The 18,609-nt window shown below is 45.3% G+C and overlaps 1 protein-coding gene across 1 annotated transcript in view; it reads left to right on the top strand.

Annotated features, from left to right (window-relative positions):
* efnb2a (ephrin-B2a) overlaps positions 1–18,382 on the top strand; it is a 29,943-nt gene extending 11,561 nt beyond the window's left edge. Inside the window, exons 3-5 of the mRNA XM_085764756.1 lie at positions 9,823–9,915; positions 12,209–12,316; positions 14,792–18,382. Coding sequence (XP_085620882.1) covers positions 9,823–9,915; positions 12,209–12,316; positions 14,792–15,198 — 608 coding nt within the window. The 3' untranslated portion in view covers positions 15,199–18,382. The remainder of the gene's footprint in view (positions 1–9,822; positions 9,916–12,208; positions 12,317–14,791) is intronic.
* The last annotated feature ends 227 nt before the right edge of the window (positions 18,383–18,609 follow it).

Here is an 18,609-nt window from a genome sequence, read left to right as displayed (position 1 = left end):
GAGGTTGAAGAAGCAGCTGTTTCTGACATAGCTGGAGTTTTAGAGCTCCTTGTATGTTTGTGTGTTCTGGTCAATAACTGGCCAGACACAGCTGGTACCACACTGCCACGCTGCAGTTGAAACTTTTTGTATTTATTTTTTGGACAACTTGTACTCAGTGTTTGTAGCTCTGCCATTTACCACATCCCATGTGGAGCCGGAACGTTCAATATATCGACACGACCCCGAGATCGTCACAGAGTGAGAGAATCTGAAAGGACTGTTGGGCACTTTACCTTGAAAAAGTAACTAGTTATAGTTACTAGTTACTTTCCACAAAAAAAGTAGCCGAGTTAGTAACTAATTGCATCATTTTTTTAATAAAATGCTCAAATATGTCAAATAAGTTGGACTCCTAATCTCCCGTTTATCTGGAACTAACCAACTCACTCAGTATTCCTCCGCTGCTCTGCCATTTCCCTCGCACCCTGTGGAGGAATACTGAGTGAGTTGGTTAGTTCCAGATAAACCTCTTTTTTTCTGATTAGCATATAATATAAATGTGTATATAACATACACTTTAACAGGTGTATTATTATGTGATAGAACTTCTTGAGTCAAGTAATGGCACATTTTATTGCCAGCAACAGTAACAGTGTTATAAAGGGGGAAACCGTAACTTTTTTGATTACTGTTACTGAAAAGTAGTGCCGTTAGTATAAAACGACATCCCATAGACACCCCCACATCCCTCTCATATCTTTCTTAAGTCTTCGTCATTCGGGTGTCGTCCCGATTCACCTGCGCCGCACCGATGCCGTCATCCTGGGAGGAAGTGATGATGGGGTGGTTTTAGCGACGGCCCCCCCGGTTCGAAACATTGGAGGTGGACTGAACCATCTGTGTGGCGCTGATGGGGGGTTGTGCGGCAGATAGGACCATCTGTGAGGCTCTGCCACAGCCATCTGTGAGCTGTCACAGTAGGGGAAGGCCATAATTCTGAGTGAGGAGAAGGAAGAGGAAGAAAGCAGAGAGAGAGGAGAGGAGAGGAGCAGGAAACGCTGCGTCCTCTCTGACATGTACGTTACAGCAGGAGACTGGGAATTTTTTTTTGCAAATCACACATGGAAGCTAACAACTAATTATACCGCGCTGTCTGCACTGTAAATCCTCTCTTTAAACAGCCAGCAGTTAAAATCGAGTCCCACAAATTAAATTTTTCCTCTGAGCTCCTCACAGGTCCCACAGAAAGATCTGTTTCATGAAAAAAAACAAAAAACAAATGCTCATTCAGGTCTGCAGAGGTTGAGCTCAGACTGAGCAGACACAAGTGGCTGCTCTGTCACTATAGTGTGTCATGGCTGCAGGGCGTTTCCATGGCGGGGCATGTTGAGTTGTGTTAGCTCATTTAGTGGTCCTGCAGGTCAGACATGTATTTTTAGGCAATAAGCTGCAGCAGAGAAAGCAGCTTCAATGCTTCACTGTGTCAAACCAGGCAACCCTGCAATTTACATTTAGCTGTAAATAGTATGTTTGGTGGCAGGAGAGAAGCCTATTGATCGGGACAGTTGCGTGCACACTGCACAGGTGTGAGTGTCTGTGTGTGTGTGTGTGTGCACAAGCACGAGCACCAAGACCTGCAGAGGAAAAGCACACCATTAGGTGTGGCTTTTGTGTGTGTGTGTGCTCAGGACTACAAAGACTTCTGTCTGAGGAGGCACAGACACGATCAGCCACCCCTCACCTCCTCCTCCTCCTCCTCCTCCCTCAGCCCAAACGCAGTGGTTAATTATTGATGGGCTGATGCTGGTGTTTACTTCCCCTGGTTCTCTGGGTGTCGAGCCTGCGCTCCTGCAGCTCAACGCCATGACACTGTGGGAGGAACAGAATCCAGGAGGAGCCGGGGTTAACTGCAGGTTAATGAAGAATATGAGAAAGTCTTGAGTTTCAGAAGCAGCAGGTACACACAGGTGAAGATATGGAAGAAGGAGATGGAGGCTGGGTGGTGTGACATCATCGCTGCATCCACTCAGTCCTCCTCACTTCATCCCACCCGTGTCTTTCTTTCTTTCTTTCTTTCTTTCTTTCTTTCTTTCTTTCTTTCTTTCTTTCTTTCTTTCTTTCTTTCTTTCTTTCTTTCCAATCCGTGGCTCTTTTCACCGCAGCCTGCGCAGGTGGGAATATTCAAAATATTCAATTTCACAGCAACTCAACGCCAGAAAACGTCTCCTCTTCATCAGCCTGCTGAGTCAACAAGTTGGAACAGAGCAGAGCCAAAGTTCAATGTGGAACTTTAAAAAAAAAAAAAGAAAAAAAGAAAAAAAAGAGGGTTTGGAAAAATCCAATTTAGCAGTTTTTGCAAATTCCCCTCCAATGACACCCCCTGCTTCTCTGAACCCCCTCCTGCTGCCGTCACACTGCCTCCCCCCTTTGTGCCTATACACCCAAAACGCCAGCGTGTTCACCGTTGGAGCGTGTCATGTTTTGCTGTTAATTGCCTCTCCTCGGCTGCAGCTCTGGCCCCGGCTCTGCAGCTTTAACAGCCCACTGCTATGATGTGTGCTTAGCGCTGCTGCTGCTTTCTTTATTTTATTTTTTTTTAATTGGCTGCTTGGAGAAGTTCCAGCTTTGCATAAGTAAACACCAGGAGTAACAGCACAAATAAACACGCAGCCAGGGAAAGGAAATTGGGGATGAGGTGTGCGTGGGCACTCCTGGATTCATCTCTTCTTCTTCTTCTTCCCTGGTGGTGCACACACACACACACACACACACACACACACACACACACTTGGTCTTTGTAGTCCTGCATCTTATTATCTATGCGGGTGACCCCCCGCGCCTCCCCAACAGCATTGTTGTCCAAGACGCATCAGAGTGTGACGCCGCCTCAGAAAAGTTCACAGCGAGGATTTTATTAGCCTTTTTCGGAGCGACCACTCGATATGTAATTAATTAACCAGCGTTTAATCCTCCGCTTCTAGTCACAATCGCCAAGGCCCCCGCATCAGCGCTAGGGATCGGACTCTCAACCAATTGAATTAGTGCTGCCCTTGTGTCGAGTGTTAGTGCCAAGGCTCTACCAATAGGTTAGATGCTGACACCCCCTCCACTGAAGAACTAACCCTGTTAGAGTCAAACAACTGTGACTGCAGAGACTGACAGGTGGTCAGATCTGTTGGCTGTGCAGCTCAGAGGTGCTATAGCCTGTATTATATGGCCTATATATATATATATATATATATATATATATATATATGTGTGTGTGTGTGTGTGTGTGTGTGTGTGTGCGCGCTTTGTATGTCATAGTCATATGTCTTCTTTTCCTTGCATTGGGGCAGCTGTATTGTGCAGATTTCAGCCTGTGTGGACATTTTTGTGTTTGTGCAGGCACGTGTGTGTGTGTGTGTGTGTGTGTGCATGTGTGTGTTTGTGCGTGTGTGTGTGCCTTTTTATAGTGACCATGCACAGTGCAATGCAATGCTGTGCCAGTTGAGAGCAGATGAGTTTGATGTGATTGTTTGTGGCAGCGTGGCCTGCAGTGGAAAACCTAGTGAGCCTGATGATTACATGAGCTAAAGAGGGAGAGAGAGGGAGAGAGAGAGAGAGAGAGAGAGAGAGAGAGAGAGAGGTCGAGGGAAATTGGGGGAAAAAAAGCAGAGAGCGAAGAGAGAGAGCTGAATGAAGAGGGAAAAAGGGGCAGCAGGAGTGACAAAAAACCGAAAGACGGCTAATGAGGGAGGGAGAAAGAGAGGGAGAAGGAAAGAGAGCTAAAGAGAGGGAAGGAGGAGGAGGGGGGCAGTAAGCAGAGAGGAGCAGAGGCATGGCAGTGATAGAGATGAGCAGAGGAGGGCAAAAGAAGGACAGGGAAGAATTCACAGTCAGAGCAGACATGCAGAGCAGGATTTCATCAGGACTTTAATCACCTTCTCCTTCAGTCACAACAGCCCCCCCCCCCACACACACACACACTCTGCTCCCCGTCTCTCCCATTAACACCCACATATTCTCAGGTTTGTGTCTGATTGAAACCATCAGTTCCGTATTGACTCCAGCTTTTGTTCTTCTCGTGGATTTAAAGAGTTTTTGTGTTTCTCCCTGTCACAGTCAGTGCTGTGTAACATCAGCGCTGTGATAATGGTCATCTACGGCAATTATACTTTGAGGTTTGATGATGGCTGCCGCTGTCTCTCCTCTTCCTATCATCCCATCTTTTCTGGGACACATCCTCCTTCTCTCCATCTGATCATTCTCTCTTTGCAACATGAACGCGCTCCTCTCCTCTCCTCTCCTCTCCTCCTCCTCCCCTCTCCTCTCCTCTCCTCCTCTCCTCTCCTCCTCCCCCTCTCCTCTCCTCTCCTCCTCCTCCTCTCCTCTCCTCTCCTCTCCTCTCCTCTCCTCTCCTCTCCCCTCCTCTCCTCGTTGCCGTGTCTTTGCTCCGTTTCAGTATTTATGAACCGCCCCAACATTATCTCTCAGCAGTCAGTGCATTGTGAATTAATTAGACCCACAGAATTTGGCAATGTCAGCGAAGCAGCAGCCCCCCGCTTCTCATTCTGGACCACAGTAGAGACTTTGTCCCACTTCAGGTCAAATCAAAGTACAACAACAACAAGAAATCAGTGTAGAGGCTACTTTATAATTTGTTCTTTTTTCTATTATTTATCTATTTATTTATTTATTGTAAATGATTTGCTTAAATCTAATAGTTAGTTAGTTTTATTTTCAGCTGTTTGTTCCCTGGTTTGGAAGAAAAAAAATGATAAAGAAAACACAAGGTCCTTGACCTGGACGGTGTTCTTTTACCTGCCTATGTTGGCCTTAGATCTGACATGACATTCCATTCAGTGTGCAGAGTTGGCTGCCGAGTCTTTACCTGGATTACAGCTCACAAGTGACTGTCTCATTAAAGGCTGGCTGATTTCCCGGCCTCTTGATTTGATAAACAGGAAGGAAAATGAAGTTAAGGAGGGTAAATTGAGTTAAGGAGGGTGCGAGGGTGGTGGTGGGGGCTGGGGTGTTGGTTTGTTGTGTTTACAGAGTGTGTGTGTGTGTGTGTGTGTGGGGGGGGGGGCTGTCTGCTCCTTGCACGGCAGTGTTAATTTTTACAAGGTGACTTTAACATTAACACACACCAGGCTGCAGCAGCTCTCTGACACGCTGCAGCCATTTGTTTGACACCACGTGTCAGCTGTTTGTGGGTGGTGATTGCTAACTTGAAAGCAGCCAATAGTGAGAAAAAGCCAACAGTGAAAACCATCTCTCCTCCTGCTGCTCCTCTGTTGTTTGTTTGTTACACACAAGCGGTGAATGAAGCACCCATCTATGCTGTAAAGCCGGCGTCCATTTGTGAGGGTCCCACAGTATAAGAAGCAGGTCTAACCCAATCCCCCCCTCCCCCCCCAGCATTATGGATTAGCTGGTTAACTCTAGCCAGCTAGACTTGTCATCCTGTCTGGCGGGGGCCGAGGGGGGCCGAGGAGTCATTCAGCTGGGGGCCTTAGCAGATTTGACAATCAAATTCTGTTTAAATCCAAGTCAGGCCTGCCTGGACTGCAGCCTTGGCATGGGGGGCACTGTGTGTGTGTGTTTTTTTTGCTTCGAATTTAAAGGGGAAGAGAAAATGAAACATTTAAACTGACTTCCAGATTGGAGGATTTATTTTTTTTCCTGATGTATTTTTAAACGTTGCAGCAGCCGAATCTGAAACAGAATCTGTTACTGGAGAATGATGCTTCTGTCTTTTTCTTTTTCCCAGTATTTACTCTGGAGCGCCGCAGTGCAGTGCAGCTAAACTGGTTAATAGGGCAAAGGGAAAGAGTGGTGGTGGTGGTGGTGGGGGGGGGGGGACACAAGCAGTGATTCTTCCCCCTCAGATGAGACTCACATACACCTGTGGAGCTCTGACCTCTCTCTCACACACCTGAGCAACACAGAAACACACCACTGTATCAGTCACCATGTGTGTTTTGCCAGCAGGTGTAATATGGAATAAACATGATGCACATATATCTGCATACACACTTACATACATACACACACACGCATGGGGGCACAACAAGCCTTTAAGGAGCTTTGTCTGTAATGTGCTTTTCAGTCTCTGCTGAAAAAAGCCAGAGGTCAAGAAAAAGAGGGAGAGACACGGGGGAGAAGAGGGGGAGGCCAGACAGAGGGTGAGAGGCAGGAAGTCCTTGTTAACATGCTCTTTGTGTCCACTCCCATCACCGTCTTATTGAAGCGAGGAGGAGGGGGGGGGGTTGTATCAAAATGATTGGTGGCTTTAGAGGGAGGAGAGGAAAGAGAAAAGAAAAGAAGACGAGGAAGGTGGAGGAAAAGGGAAAGTAGCAAAAATACTCGGCTTCATTTAGCAGAGCTGTTGGAATCGGGAGTGATGGTGTGATGGTTTAGGTGCAGGAGGATTAGTGGGGGGGGTGGGGGGGGGGTGGAGGAGCAAGACGGGTGGAAGAAGGTGGCAGCGGTGGCCAGAGATGGACAGAGTACTCGACTCCAGTACTTGTGTAAGAGTACAAATACTACTGGTCAAAATTTACTCCGTTACAAGTAAAAGTAGCTCAGTCGACATGTTACTCAAGTAAGAGTAAAAAAGTACTTTCTTTTAAAGGTACTTAAAGGGACAACGAGGAGTTTCTATTTGGTTATAAAAAAGTCTCATATTAATGTGGATGAATCTACGCTACCCACACTTGTTAATGGGCCCATTTTTGATAAATATATCGTTTTGTCTCTATGGTTATTTTGTTATTATTAGTGGTGGTGGAAATGCTGGGCGAGCCGACCAGCGTTTCTTTACTTTCGGTTTTGTGGCGAGTCATGAGAATAACGCCGCCAAATCACAGTTTATGGTGGGAACTACGATGGTATGTGATCGTCTTCCAACCTCTGACTTTAATTCTTGATGAATGAAAACATGAGTCTGTCTTGCGCCGGTCAAAGAATTTCACGGTGCGCACGGAGGCTCATAAATGTAGTGTGAAAACACTTTGCTTTTCCAAAACTCCTCGTTGTCCCTTTAAGTAAAAGTAAGAGTAAGTAATTTTTCACATCAATGAATGACTATATTTTTTTCTAAATGAATGTAAGGAGCTTTTAACTCTTATTTGTGAGAATGAACTCTTTGAAAGCAGCTGCACTGATGTGCTGCTTTTAGGGGTTAGGGTTTCCTTCTTTGACAAACACAGCTTGTGTCCAATAGGATTTTAGAAAAAAAAAGAAAAAAAGAGCATACCTGAAAGTAACGAGTACTTTTCAGCCTTCCTAGAAATTAACTCGAGTAAAAGTAAAAATATTTGTCTTGGAAATGTATTCAAGTAAGAGTAATAAGTAGCAAAGAAATCTAGTACTCAAGTAAATTTACTCCGTTACTGTCCACCACTGGCGGTGGCCCATCCCATCCCATGATGGGACGATCAGGGAGAGAGAGAGGAAGAGAGAGAGGGAGAGAAAGGCTGAAGGGGAATGGGGGTGGGGGGTGGGGGGGGGGTCGGTGTGGTGGGAGCAGTCACAGTGAATGTGGGCCACTGTGCACTGGCGGGAAGCCAAGCCGCTAAGCCCTGGCAGCTCGTTAGCCTCTGTGTTACCGACCTGATAGACCACAAGCCCCTCTTACCCCCCCCTCGCCCCCCCCACCCGTCCCACTCCTGATCCGGAGGCTGTGGGCTGCAGTTGCGGCCCGTAGCCTCCGGGGGCAGCACAGATAAAAGCAGCAGCAGCCAGGCAAGGAGGCAGCAGCTAATGGGTCTGGAGACATCCAGCTGATGGAGCCCCGCTACAGCAGCCCGCTGTGTGTGTGTGTGTGTGGGCCACATCTGTATGACTCTGACACACACACACACAGAAACTGTTCCAGCTCCTCCTCTACCAGACAGTGTGTGTGGCTGCAGCAGCCTCTCCCATACCTGAGAGAGTCCAGTCTCCAGTCTGGATCCTCCAGTCCAGTCCAGCAGACAGCAGCTTCACTCCTGAGCTGTTTATCAAAAGGGGCAGTTTCCATTTCTAAAAGCGCTGCTACAACATCTCTACCTCTTTTCTCCTGTTTGAACTTCTTTTTTTCACATCCCTGAAGCTCTTTTCATCTCAGGCCAGTGGAGGTGTTTATCACCCTCCTCTGTTCTTTTAATTTCTCCCCTGCCTCTCCTGTCAGAGTGTCAGTATTTTTTTTATAAAGCACTTTTCATCCCAGCCGGTTTACATCCCTGAATGTTTTCATGCTGTCAGCTGACGTCTCCTCCTCCTCTTATAGCAGCAAGTGCTGCCTTTAGACGGGAGTGTTTCAGGTGGGGGCGCCTCCAACCGAGGAGCTACTGATCATAATCAGCCAATGTTCATTACAAATAGGTGATTGGTAAATAGGAATGAAGGCTTCTAGTCGTTAATCCTCTTAAAGCGATCACCTGTGGTTAATACTCTGCTGCCTCCTACGCTGCTCTCTGCGCCGGCTCGTGTCCGGCCACCGGGACCAAACAACACGTCGGCCGCTAGAACGTCTCCATGTGTAAAACACCCACACTTTGACTTGGAATCATGTTATTCTTTAATGTTAAAGTTGTCTTTTTTATTGAGCCATTTGCTAGGTGTGGGAATCACCATAGGCCCCATGATATGATATAGAATAGAATAGAATAGAATAGAATGCCTTTATTGTCCCATAAGGGAAATGATCACTATGATGTTATTGGAATTGCAATTTACTGCAGTATATTCTGGTTTATTAGCTGCAAATGACGTCTCCAACTGAAAACTTTGTCAACATCTGTTTTTTTCTAATAAAATAAACTTCTTAGTCTGTTCAGATCGATACTTTGAATCTGTATATCAGTACAATATTACCATGCAAAATATTGCGATTCTATTCTGTATTGATTATTTCCCCATTCCTACCATTTGCACTGTTTAGGCTATTGAATAGTCTTAAAAATGCCAGTAATTACACGATTTTACCTAAATTAGCACATGTAAGGATTTATTACCTTTAATAAAGGATATTTTAATGAAATGAAATAATGAATGAGTGGCTGTGGTTGATCTCCTCATAGATCAGTGTGGACGGGGACATCGCTGTCTCAGAGCTTTTAAAATCCCAACGTGTGCTCTTTAATAAGCAGCTAGCGCTCTCTGGAGCCTTGTTGGCAGCTTCACCAAGATGGCCACTGTCATTGCAGCCATGACCATCTCCTCCTCCTCCTCCTCCTCCTCCTCCCCCTCCCCCTCCCCCTTTAACTGCCTCCTTCATGAGGCCCATCAGCACAGTTTAGAGATATTACAGTCACAATTACTCAAGCTAATTGACTTTGGGGATGTGAAATATTCCGCCGGCTGACGCGATGAACGGGTGAATGGTGAATTTATTGAGGAGTTGTGAGTCACATCCTTCCTCGGCGGAGGAGCTTTTCAGCGTCTCTGTTGTCTTTGGGAACTGCCTGTTTCTCTGAGATAGGCTTCAAGGCATGCAGCACCACACCGCAATTTCTCCATCACATCTTTTTTTAGCCGTTCCAAACAGCAGATCTCTCTAAATTGTAAACGGACTCCGACCCTAGCCCCCCCCCCCCTTTCCTCCCCTCCACCAACCTTCATCACGCCGCCTTTGCGTGTTTACACTCGGCCGAACAAAGCGGGCATATCACCGCCCCCGTGTGTTTTTCAGACGATGGAATCAGAGGCGTGACGTGTACGACAACAACAGTGTTGGCGTCCGTCCCACCGTGGCTATACCTCTGCTGCCGGCACAGGCAGAGCAACAATAACCAGTATACAATGAAGATGAAGATGTTGACAGTTAATCCTAACCTTCCTCTTCTTCTTTTTCTCTCTTCTCTGCTGCAGCTACTTCGAACGGCACCATGGACGGCATTGACAACCAGGAAGGGGGAGTGTGCAAAACCAAGTCCATGAAAATAGTCATGAAAGTGGGACAAAGTAAGTGTTGTTTTACTGAATCACAGTTGTGATGCAGCTCATACTCTGTGCACACACACGCAAAAAAAAAAAAAATCAGTGCAGGCCTCAGAAAATATCCTAATAAGGTCACAGGAGCCTGTGCACAATACAGCTCCATCGTCTCCATGACACCTGGGCCTGTGAGCGGGGCAGCAGATTTAATCTAGCGGAAGCCTAATGCACTGAAACATGCTCTCTCTCTCACACACACACACACACACACACACAGCTGTGTCGGCTTGCACATACACATACACATACACATACACATACACATACACATACACATACACATACACAGGAAATATCTGCTGATATATGCTCTTTGGGCTGGAAGTCTTCCCACACACGCAGGTCCAGTTCAGACGCACGGAAACGCATAAACCTGCATAGTGTGACATTCCAGACAATATATCAGACCCTTTGCTTCATTATAGCCGTAATGATTCAGATATCAGCTTCCTCCGAGGCTTCACTGAGTCATGTGTATTAAAGGGATAGTTCACCCAAAATCCAAATTTCACTCATTATCTACTCACCCTCATGTCAACTAAGAGTTCTTAGTTCCTTCTCTGAGTTACCGGGGGGGGGGGGGACACCAAGACACACCAAAAAACATCCAAATACCTCCATACTGCTCGTCTGTAATGTCCCTCTTGTATTGAAGCCCCGACATGAGAAATTGTTCAAAAAAAAATTTAATAAGTCTATATTTTAAGCTTGTTTGTAGCGGAAGCTCCCAGTGTCTCAGTTCACTGCTCTTCCTGTGTGAGTGCACTGACCGGCAGAACAATTTCTCATTTCGGGGCTTCAATACAAGAGGGACATTACAGACGAGCAGTATGGAGGTATTTGGATGTTTTTTTGGTGTGTCTTTTTGGACGAAGAAAGTTGGTATCCATTGACAACCATTATATGGACAAATACTGCTGCACGGACCCCCCTGTAACTCAGAGAAGGGACGAAGGACTCTGAAAATTCTCACAGCTCTTAGTCGACATGAGGGTGAGTAGATGATAAGTGAAATTTGAATTTTGGGTGAACTATCCCTTTAACAGCGCTGGATATCAGCCCCACTGTTGTTGGTGTGAGCCGCTCATAAACCAGTGGATTTATTAGACGTAAGGCATCATTGAGTGCGCATCTAATACGGTGGAGCTTTTATACAGTGCACAGCTCCAGAGCAGCAGTGATTATAACAGCAGATGCTCGGTGACTGTTTTGTTCGGCACTGAGATGTGTTTTCAGCAGAGTGCTGAGTTTACAGGCCTCCGCAGAACCGGCGCCCATCATTAGCCGCCGATCAGAGGTGATCGCAGTAATATCTGGGCCACGAAGAGCCGCTTTGCTTTTTTATTTTTTAAATGTGAATCCAGTTTAACGAGTCTAAGAAGGTCTGAGCCAGTGACAAGATTCTTGGAGCGTAATTAACACATTTAGAGGCAGGGCCGTTGCTAGGAATTCTGGGCCCCCCGAGAGAATACTAAAGTGGGCCCCTGACTTTTCCTTAGATTTGTCTTAGACTACGTATGTATTATCATTTCTTATTCAGCCTACTTTGTTTTGATGCTAATGCAGCATTACTATGAGTATTAGTCAGGGTCTAAGCAGAGTAATTCAGTCATATTGGACTTTGTCTGCGTGCTGTTTTATCTACTTTATTTCCCCCATTTTTGTAGTTTGTCATATGAGCGTCTTATGGGGGTTAAAAATATATATATATAATAATAATAAAATAAAAATAGCTTTGATCATTGCCAGGTTTAAATTAAAGAAGAAGAACAAAGATTAGACTACTGGGGTTTTTTGTGGGCCCCACTGGGCGCTGGGCCCCTGGAATTATCATCACTTTTCTCCCCTATACGGCCCTGTTTAGAGGTTCAAGAGGGTTTTTTTTTTGTCAAAAGAGTGTGTATCTTTTCAGAAATGTAGGAGTTTCCGCCTGTAGCTCTGAAGTGAAGAGTGACTGTATAAGACAATGAAATCAAGAGGTGAAGTTAGGCAACTTGCGTTTCTTTCAAAATTGAAATTCTTGATATTGAAATTCTTGATTGATGATTTTTCAATATAAACCTTCCTCAGCCTTACTTAGGCTACTGCTGCTGAGACAAAAACACATGAAACCACGATGAACAGGCCCACACCCAGTTGATCTGAAGCTGCTCCTTAACATAAAACAACACACCCACACGTGCATGTACACGTGCACACACACACAAAAACAAAAGAATTGCCTAATAATCCCTTGTGTTTCGTACCTGCTTTCTTCCAGATCCCACTGACGTTTCACCCAAAGACAACCCCACCAGAGTGCCCTACTCTCCCAAGCACTCGGACGGCAAGGAGACCTACAACCCCAACGACGTGCTGGAGAAACCAGGTGAGTGCGGGATTTATTGAAATTTAACTTGGCATTTGGGTGCACAATTGTTCGTGTGCGTGTGTTTGAGAGCGAAGGAAAGAAAAGGTCAGCGATTCATCAGCCAGTAATTGAATGTTGCCCGTAAAAGCGATAAGCATCTCCTATGGCCTCTCAAGGACTCAGGAGGTATCTTCTCCAGCCTGCAGCCACCTCCTCTTAAGTGACTTTTTTTTTCTGGGGGAGGAGGAGGAAGGGGGAGTGATCCGATCGCTTGTCTGCCATCTTTTTAATGACACACGGCTTGTTCCCGCAGCAGACAGAGTCGCCGAGGCTCAGACACGCAGCTACATGTACGCCGCTCTTATCTCTGCTATTACACTGCAGTTAGAAATCTGCCCGAGTAGAGAGTCTGAATCAGGCAATTTCCGCAATGAGCTGTGTGTGTGTAGAAAAAAAAAAAAAAAGAAAAGAAACAGGAAAGGCCTGAGAACAAAAACAAACTGACCTACATAAACAGCCCCTCCGCTCCTTCCCCCTGTGTCCCGGTTCACTGTGGGCGTGGCTTCGTCTGTTTCCACTCCTAGATATGACATGAAACATGTCGCGCTTTAAATCTCTGGCACATGTCAACTTTTTTGTTTTCTTTGTATTTTTCTTGCGCTTTAAAAAAAAAAAAATGTTTCCTCCATTCCCACCCTGAGCCGGAGCATATAGGCTAGTGCTGTGGTTGCATAATGCTCCTTGTAAAACAATAGAAGGGTCCTGGCTTTGGGCTTCTTGCCATCCAAGAAGAGCCACAGACACAGACACACCAGGCACGGTGGTCGCCATGACACCGTGTCGTAGTGTCGCCACAAATTTTTTTCTCTCACAAACAGAAAAAAATCAGTTCTCATTGGTTCACCTTTGATTTCTGGCTGTAAATCTCACAGTAGCGCTGTTACAGGGTCGCAGGCTTCACACGCTCATGTCACGACCCCCCACCCCCCCCAACCCCAACCCCAACCCCACCCCAGCTGCACAATCGCTGCACCCCCAGGGGCAAGACTCTCAGTGCAGCACTGACTGACCATAACCCCTATAAACTGACATTGCCAGTTACATAATAATACATTTTATTTGCAAAGCACTTTTCATAAAGTAATCTCAAAGTGCTACAGAAACCAGAAACAAAATAAACAAAAGAGAATAAATCAGACACGTTAAAATCAGAAGAAGATAATAAAAAAAAAGACACAGGTAATAAAGTACATTAAAGAAAACAGCAGATTAAAGTGCAGAGACAATAGTAAAAACATCTAGGGACAACCTAAGAATGCCTGCCTGAACAAAAAAGTGTTAAGCCATTGTAGTGACTCATTTACATAGAAAATTGTCGAAAGTAGAAAGTAGAAATTCCCTATAGTCCATGGTAGAAGAGATAATAAGATTAAAATTAAATACTTTATGGAGTAATGTATTATTAGATGAGTTTAGAGAAGACAGAACCGTCCTATAGAACAGAGTGCCTCAGTAGTCTGGCAGTTAGTCCACATCTCTCCATGGCCCTGCAGTCAGAGCCATGGAGAACCAGGCCTGGAGAACAGGCAGAAAAAACAAAAAAACAACCACCCTTGAGTGTTGGATGTGAACCAGAGTGTCCATCGCTGGGAGTCAGAACACAGCTTGGCTTTCATAATTGATGTCATGATAACATCAAATATTTCTCCCTCAGTTTCCTCCATATGGAGCTTGTTATTTAGAAGATGAGCTTCACTTCTCTTTATCTTTCAAAATGCAGTTTTATTAACGTGCCACTTGTTGTGTATCTCCTGAGCCTCTTATAGTTTTATAATGGGACTCAGTCGCCATGGTGCCGGCCTGTTCTCTACACCTTCACTATGGTGTGAGGAAAAGATGGATAGAATACAGTACAATACAATACAATATGAATTCATTTATATAGCACGTTAAAAAACAACAGCGTTGACCAAAGAGCTGCACAACAACAAGCATGACAAAAAATAGAAAATTCAGAAAAATTCAGACACAAGTCAAATACACAATCCAACAAATCCAGTTGTTGTGACCTGCACATTCACCATGCTATGAGATAATAACAGAATGTTACCAGACAGAGTTGTTTTAGAGGGCTATTCAGAGACTGCTTGATGAAAAACTGCCCCCGACGAGAACGCACATCAGCGGTTTTGCATGAATTTACCTCCAAAACCTCATAGCGTGGTGAATGTGAAGGTCACAACTTGTCCACCAGAGCGTTGTGGAGTTGTTGGATTGTGTATTGATGAGTTTGATGAGGGAAACCAAGAAATCCCATGAGCCTCCGTAGTGTAGCTCTGAGCAGCTCACGGCTCTGCTCCGCCGTTCTAAAAATAGCTTGCACCGACAATTAAAGGTAACAAACCTACTGCTATGACTATAGGGATAATGGCAATGGGTCAGATGTCAAAATGTTGAACTATCCCTTTAACCTTGTTTTCCTCCGTCTTTCAGATGTAGCGTCGAGAGCCGAAAGCAACGACAACAACGGTGGGAAGTCGTCCAGCATCATCGGCTCGGACGTGGCCATCTTCGTGGGCATCGCCTCGGGCAGCGTCATCTTCATCATCATCATCATCATGCTGGTGCTGCTGCTGCTCAAGTACCGGCGGCGGCATCGCAAGCACTCGCCGCAGCACGCCGCCACGCTGTCGCTCAGCACCCTGGCCACGCCCAAGCGGAGCGGCGGCGGCGGCAACAACAACGGCTCGGAGCCCAGCGACATCATCATCCCGCTCAGGACTGCTGACAGCGTCTTCTGCCCGCACTACGAGAAGGTCAGCGGCGATTACGGCCACCCGGTCTACATCGTGCAGGAGATGCCTCCTCAGAGCCCGGCCAACATCTATTACAAGGTCTGAGGCAAAGAAAGAGACAAAAAACTGGAACTGGATCAGCCCAAAACGGGGCAGAGCAGGTTTTTTTTGGTTCTGGCACGCCCGCGAACAAACACTCTTTCTCTCTGTCTCTCTCTGTCTCTCACTCTGTCGACTCTTCCTCCTCTTCTCTGATGTTGTGTCACTATTCCTGTCTTTCTCAAAGTCGTGCTGATAACCTTGCCGTCTGGTGTGGTCACAGTTGGCGCGGATTGGGCAGTCGAGCCCGCCGCTCTTAACTGCTGCTGCTGCTGCTCTCTGGGAGTTCTGGGAAGTAGAGAGAACAATCTTCTCTCCCCCCCCGGTGTCGCTACCTGGTTTGTTTGTTTTTTTGTGGTTTTTTTTGGAACGGAGGGGGGGGGGGGGTGAGGGAGGGACTGAGTGTTGTGGAATCAGAAAGTCAGACAAGATGCACAGCGTGGCGTTTTCTTTTGGGAAGGACAAACGGATGTGAAGGTTTTCCCGGGACAGAAAGGAGGAAAAAGATTTTTTTTTTTTAGTTTGTTTTTGACCCGACCTTAAAGAGAGACTATACTGCTTTGGAAAAGAGGGAAAGAGACAATAAAGGAGTGAGGAGCGGGAGAGGTAACGGGCTGACTGTGGACTCCCTCCCTCCCTCCCTCGGCGCTCACTCTACCTGGAACTGTATGGATTTACCCGGCGGATGAGGATGAGGAAGAGGAAGAGGGAGAGGAAGGAGGACTCTCCTGACTGACTCTCTGAGATCAACCCCCGCTCACCCCGACACGCTCACCGTCACACACATACACACATTCACCCCACACACACACACACACAGACACACTGACCAGGTCAATGTGGACGCTTTGGGTCGAAAGTGTGGAATCGCGACGACGTTCCTCCTCATTCCCAGATGTTTCCAGCTGAGCTCGGCTGAAAACCTCATGTAATGTTACTTGAAGGTTTTAAAAGACAGAAACAAACAGTTTTTTTGTCAACATTTACCTTTAATCTTATTTTTTCTTATTTTGGTCATGTCTGGCTTTAATACGTGATTTTTTTCTTTTCCTTCTGTGACATGTCATGTGTGAGGATTCAAACACAAGTTACCCATGAGGGGGGGTTAGCAGTGGTGAGAGCATGAAAAGAAAGAGTGATGATGTTTTTATTTTTTGGTAATTTTGCACCCTTACCCCCCTGCGAGGGTGCAAAAACCGTCTGTCCAGGTGGCTCCTGGGAAGAGTGGAGGACTTTCAAAAACATAGAGCAGCACTTTTAACCCCTCCTTTTTTTTTTGGTACCTCCACTCCTCACAGAGATCCACAGGGAGACAGGCGGTCAATGCTGGAGATGGGAGAGCAGCTGTATCCTGTCAGCTTTAGTAGCAAAGAGCTCACCTCAATGTGTCTGGAATCTGAGCTTTTCACACAGGAAAAGTGTTAGGGGCAATAAAAAAGAAAAAGAAAAAGAAAAAAAAAAAAAATCCAATTCGCCTTACTGCCATTGTTTCGCATCAGGTGAAGAAGAAGAGGCCCGAGATCTAGTTGAGGTTAGCGCGGCTGGCTGAAACAGCTTCAGGTACTGTAATGTAGGAGTACATTAATGATAAAGGTTGCCCAAAAAAAAAAAAAAATCAGTGTGACTGGTGCTCTCCTATTCTCGTTAGAAAAAAAAAAAAAAAAGCACAGGGACTTACTTACATTTTCACTGTTTCTCAGTCTCCATTAGCATTTCCATATTGTGAGGTTTTGATTTACTTCTTTTTTTTTTTTTGTTACGGAATAGATGTACATTTAAAAAAAAAAGGACATTGCAAAGATGAAAAATAATAAAAAAAATAAAATAAAAATAAAATAAGCAGAATTTATTTATGATAGACACATAGAGCACAGGTGTTGTCAGGCGGTATGGAGAGGAAGAAGAAGTAATGTTAATATATTATGGTATAAGTGCACATTATGCAATCTAGGTTTTTTGATTATTTGATATCTCTCAACCCACTGATACCATATTTTTCATGAGCTCTCATCAAATCCACGGACGCGGGGCTCGGTCCTGGGAATCCTGGGACCCGCCCCCCCCTCCCCCCCTCCCGCCCCGAGGGGGAAGTAGAGTTATCTGATCCCAAAATAGCTCACATTGGTGTACACAAAGGGCGGACTGGCTGTGTCTCCCACACTCACTCTGTGTAGCATCTCCCAAAGGATATTTCCCATGAACACCCAGTGCACCTAATTTTCTCCTCATAAAACATTTTTCATATTCTCTCTGTGCATGTGCGTGTGCGTGTGTTGAGCAAAGTCCATATTTCAGCGATTTTCACATCCATTAATATCTTTGGCTTACATGATCACGATCTGTGACTGAGGCCGGTCACGTTGCATTTATCAGGCCAGCATCATCGACGACATCATTGTGTTCATGAAACGTGAACACGGAATTTCACCGAAAAAGCCAAGCCTTGTATGATCTGAGGTTTGTGCCTCCAAGAGGCTACAAAATCTGCAAATATGCAATTCTTATTTATTTTTTTAATCAATGATGAGAAAAAAAAAACACCTATGGAAAAGTGTTCTTAACCACTGAAAGACGTAACAACAAAGAAATGACACAAAACTAGCAAAGTACTTCACATAAGCCTGCTGTTAGTTTTTTTTTCTTTCCTGCATTATTTGTAGTATTATTTGAACCTTTTTTCTGTTTTGAACTATGTGCCGTAGTACAAAGGTAAACTGTGAAAAATGAAACCATTACAAATCATATATATACGTATATCACATCTGAACAGGTATTTAAGAAAAAGGTTAAAAGAGACACACTTATACAACAAAGAAATGTCCGTTTAGTTGCTGTCTGTCTGCGGCAGAATATGACAATCTTATTAGTTTCTTTGAATCTGGCGTCCTTTTCTTAGCAGCCGCTGGTCTAACGCTCTCACACTCCCCCCCCGCGCCGTGACCGGGACCGGTTTCAGCCGGTCAGGAAAACATCCCAGTGATGCTGTGGGAGTCTTAGCGCCCGGGCTAGGAGAAGCACCTCAGGCTACTGTAAATGCCTTGCTCGTATGGTCAGCCCTTGGTCACTTGACACAGTAATTTTGCACCGTACTTCTGTAGGTAAGAAACTGTAAATACATTAATGTTTGTATTGTATATGGATCCTGGGTTGTTACAATAGCCTTATTCACCTTTTTAGGGAAGTAAATGGGGGGGTAAAAAAAAAGTCCAGAAAAAAACAGAATACACTTCAGTAAAAGCAGAGCATACTACTTTTTTGGTAAATAGCTTATGTAAATATTGACCACAACCCAATAAAAACATTTTTTATAAACTCTTAAAGTAAGATGTTTTGTATAAAATTTGAATTTTTGCTATGTATTTTAGCTAGCGCGCTATGGAAAGCCCATGTCCTCCCCACTCCCTCCCCTTTTGCACT

The sequence above is a fragment of the Trachurus japonicus genome, chromosome 21, assembly GCF_045865225.1.
Source record: "Trachurus japonicus isolate A0001 chromosome 21, Traja_1.0".
NCBI classification, from domain to species: domain Eukaryota; kingdom Metazoa; phylum Chordata; class Actinopteri; order Carangiformes; family Carangidae; genus Trachurus; species Trachurus japonicus.
This window is presented reverse-complemented; position numbering and strand designations above follow the sequence as displayed.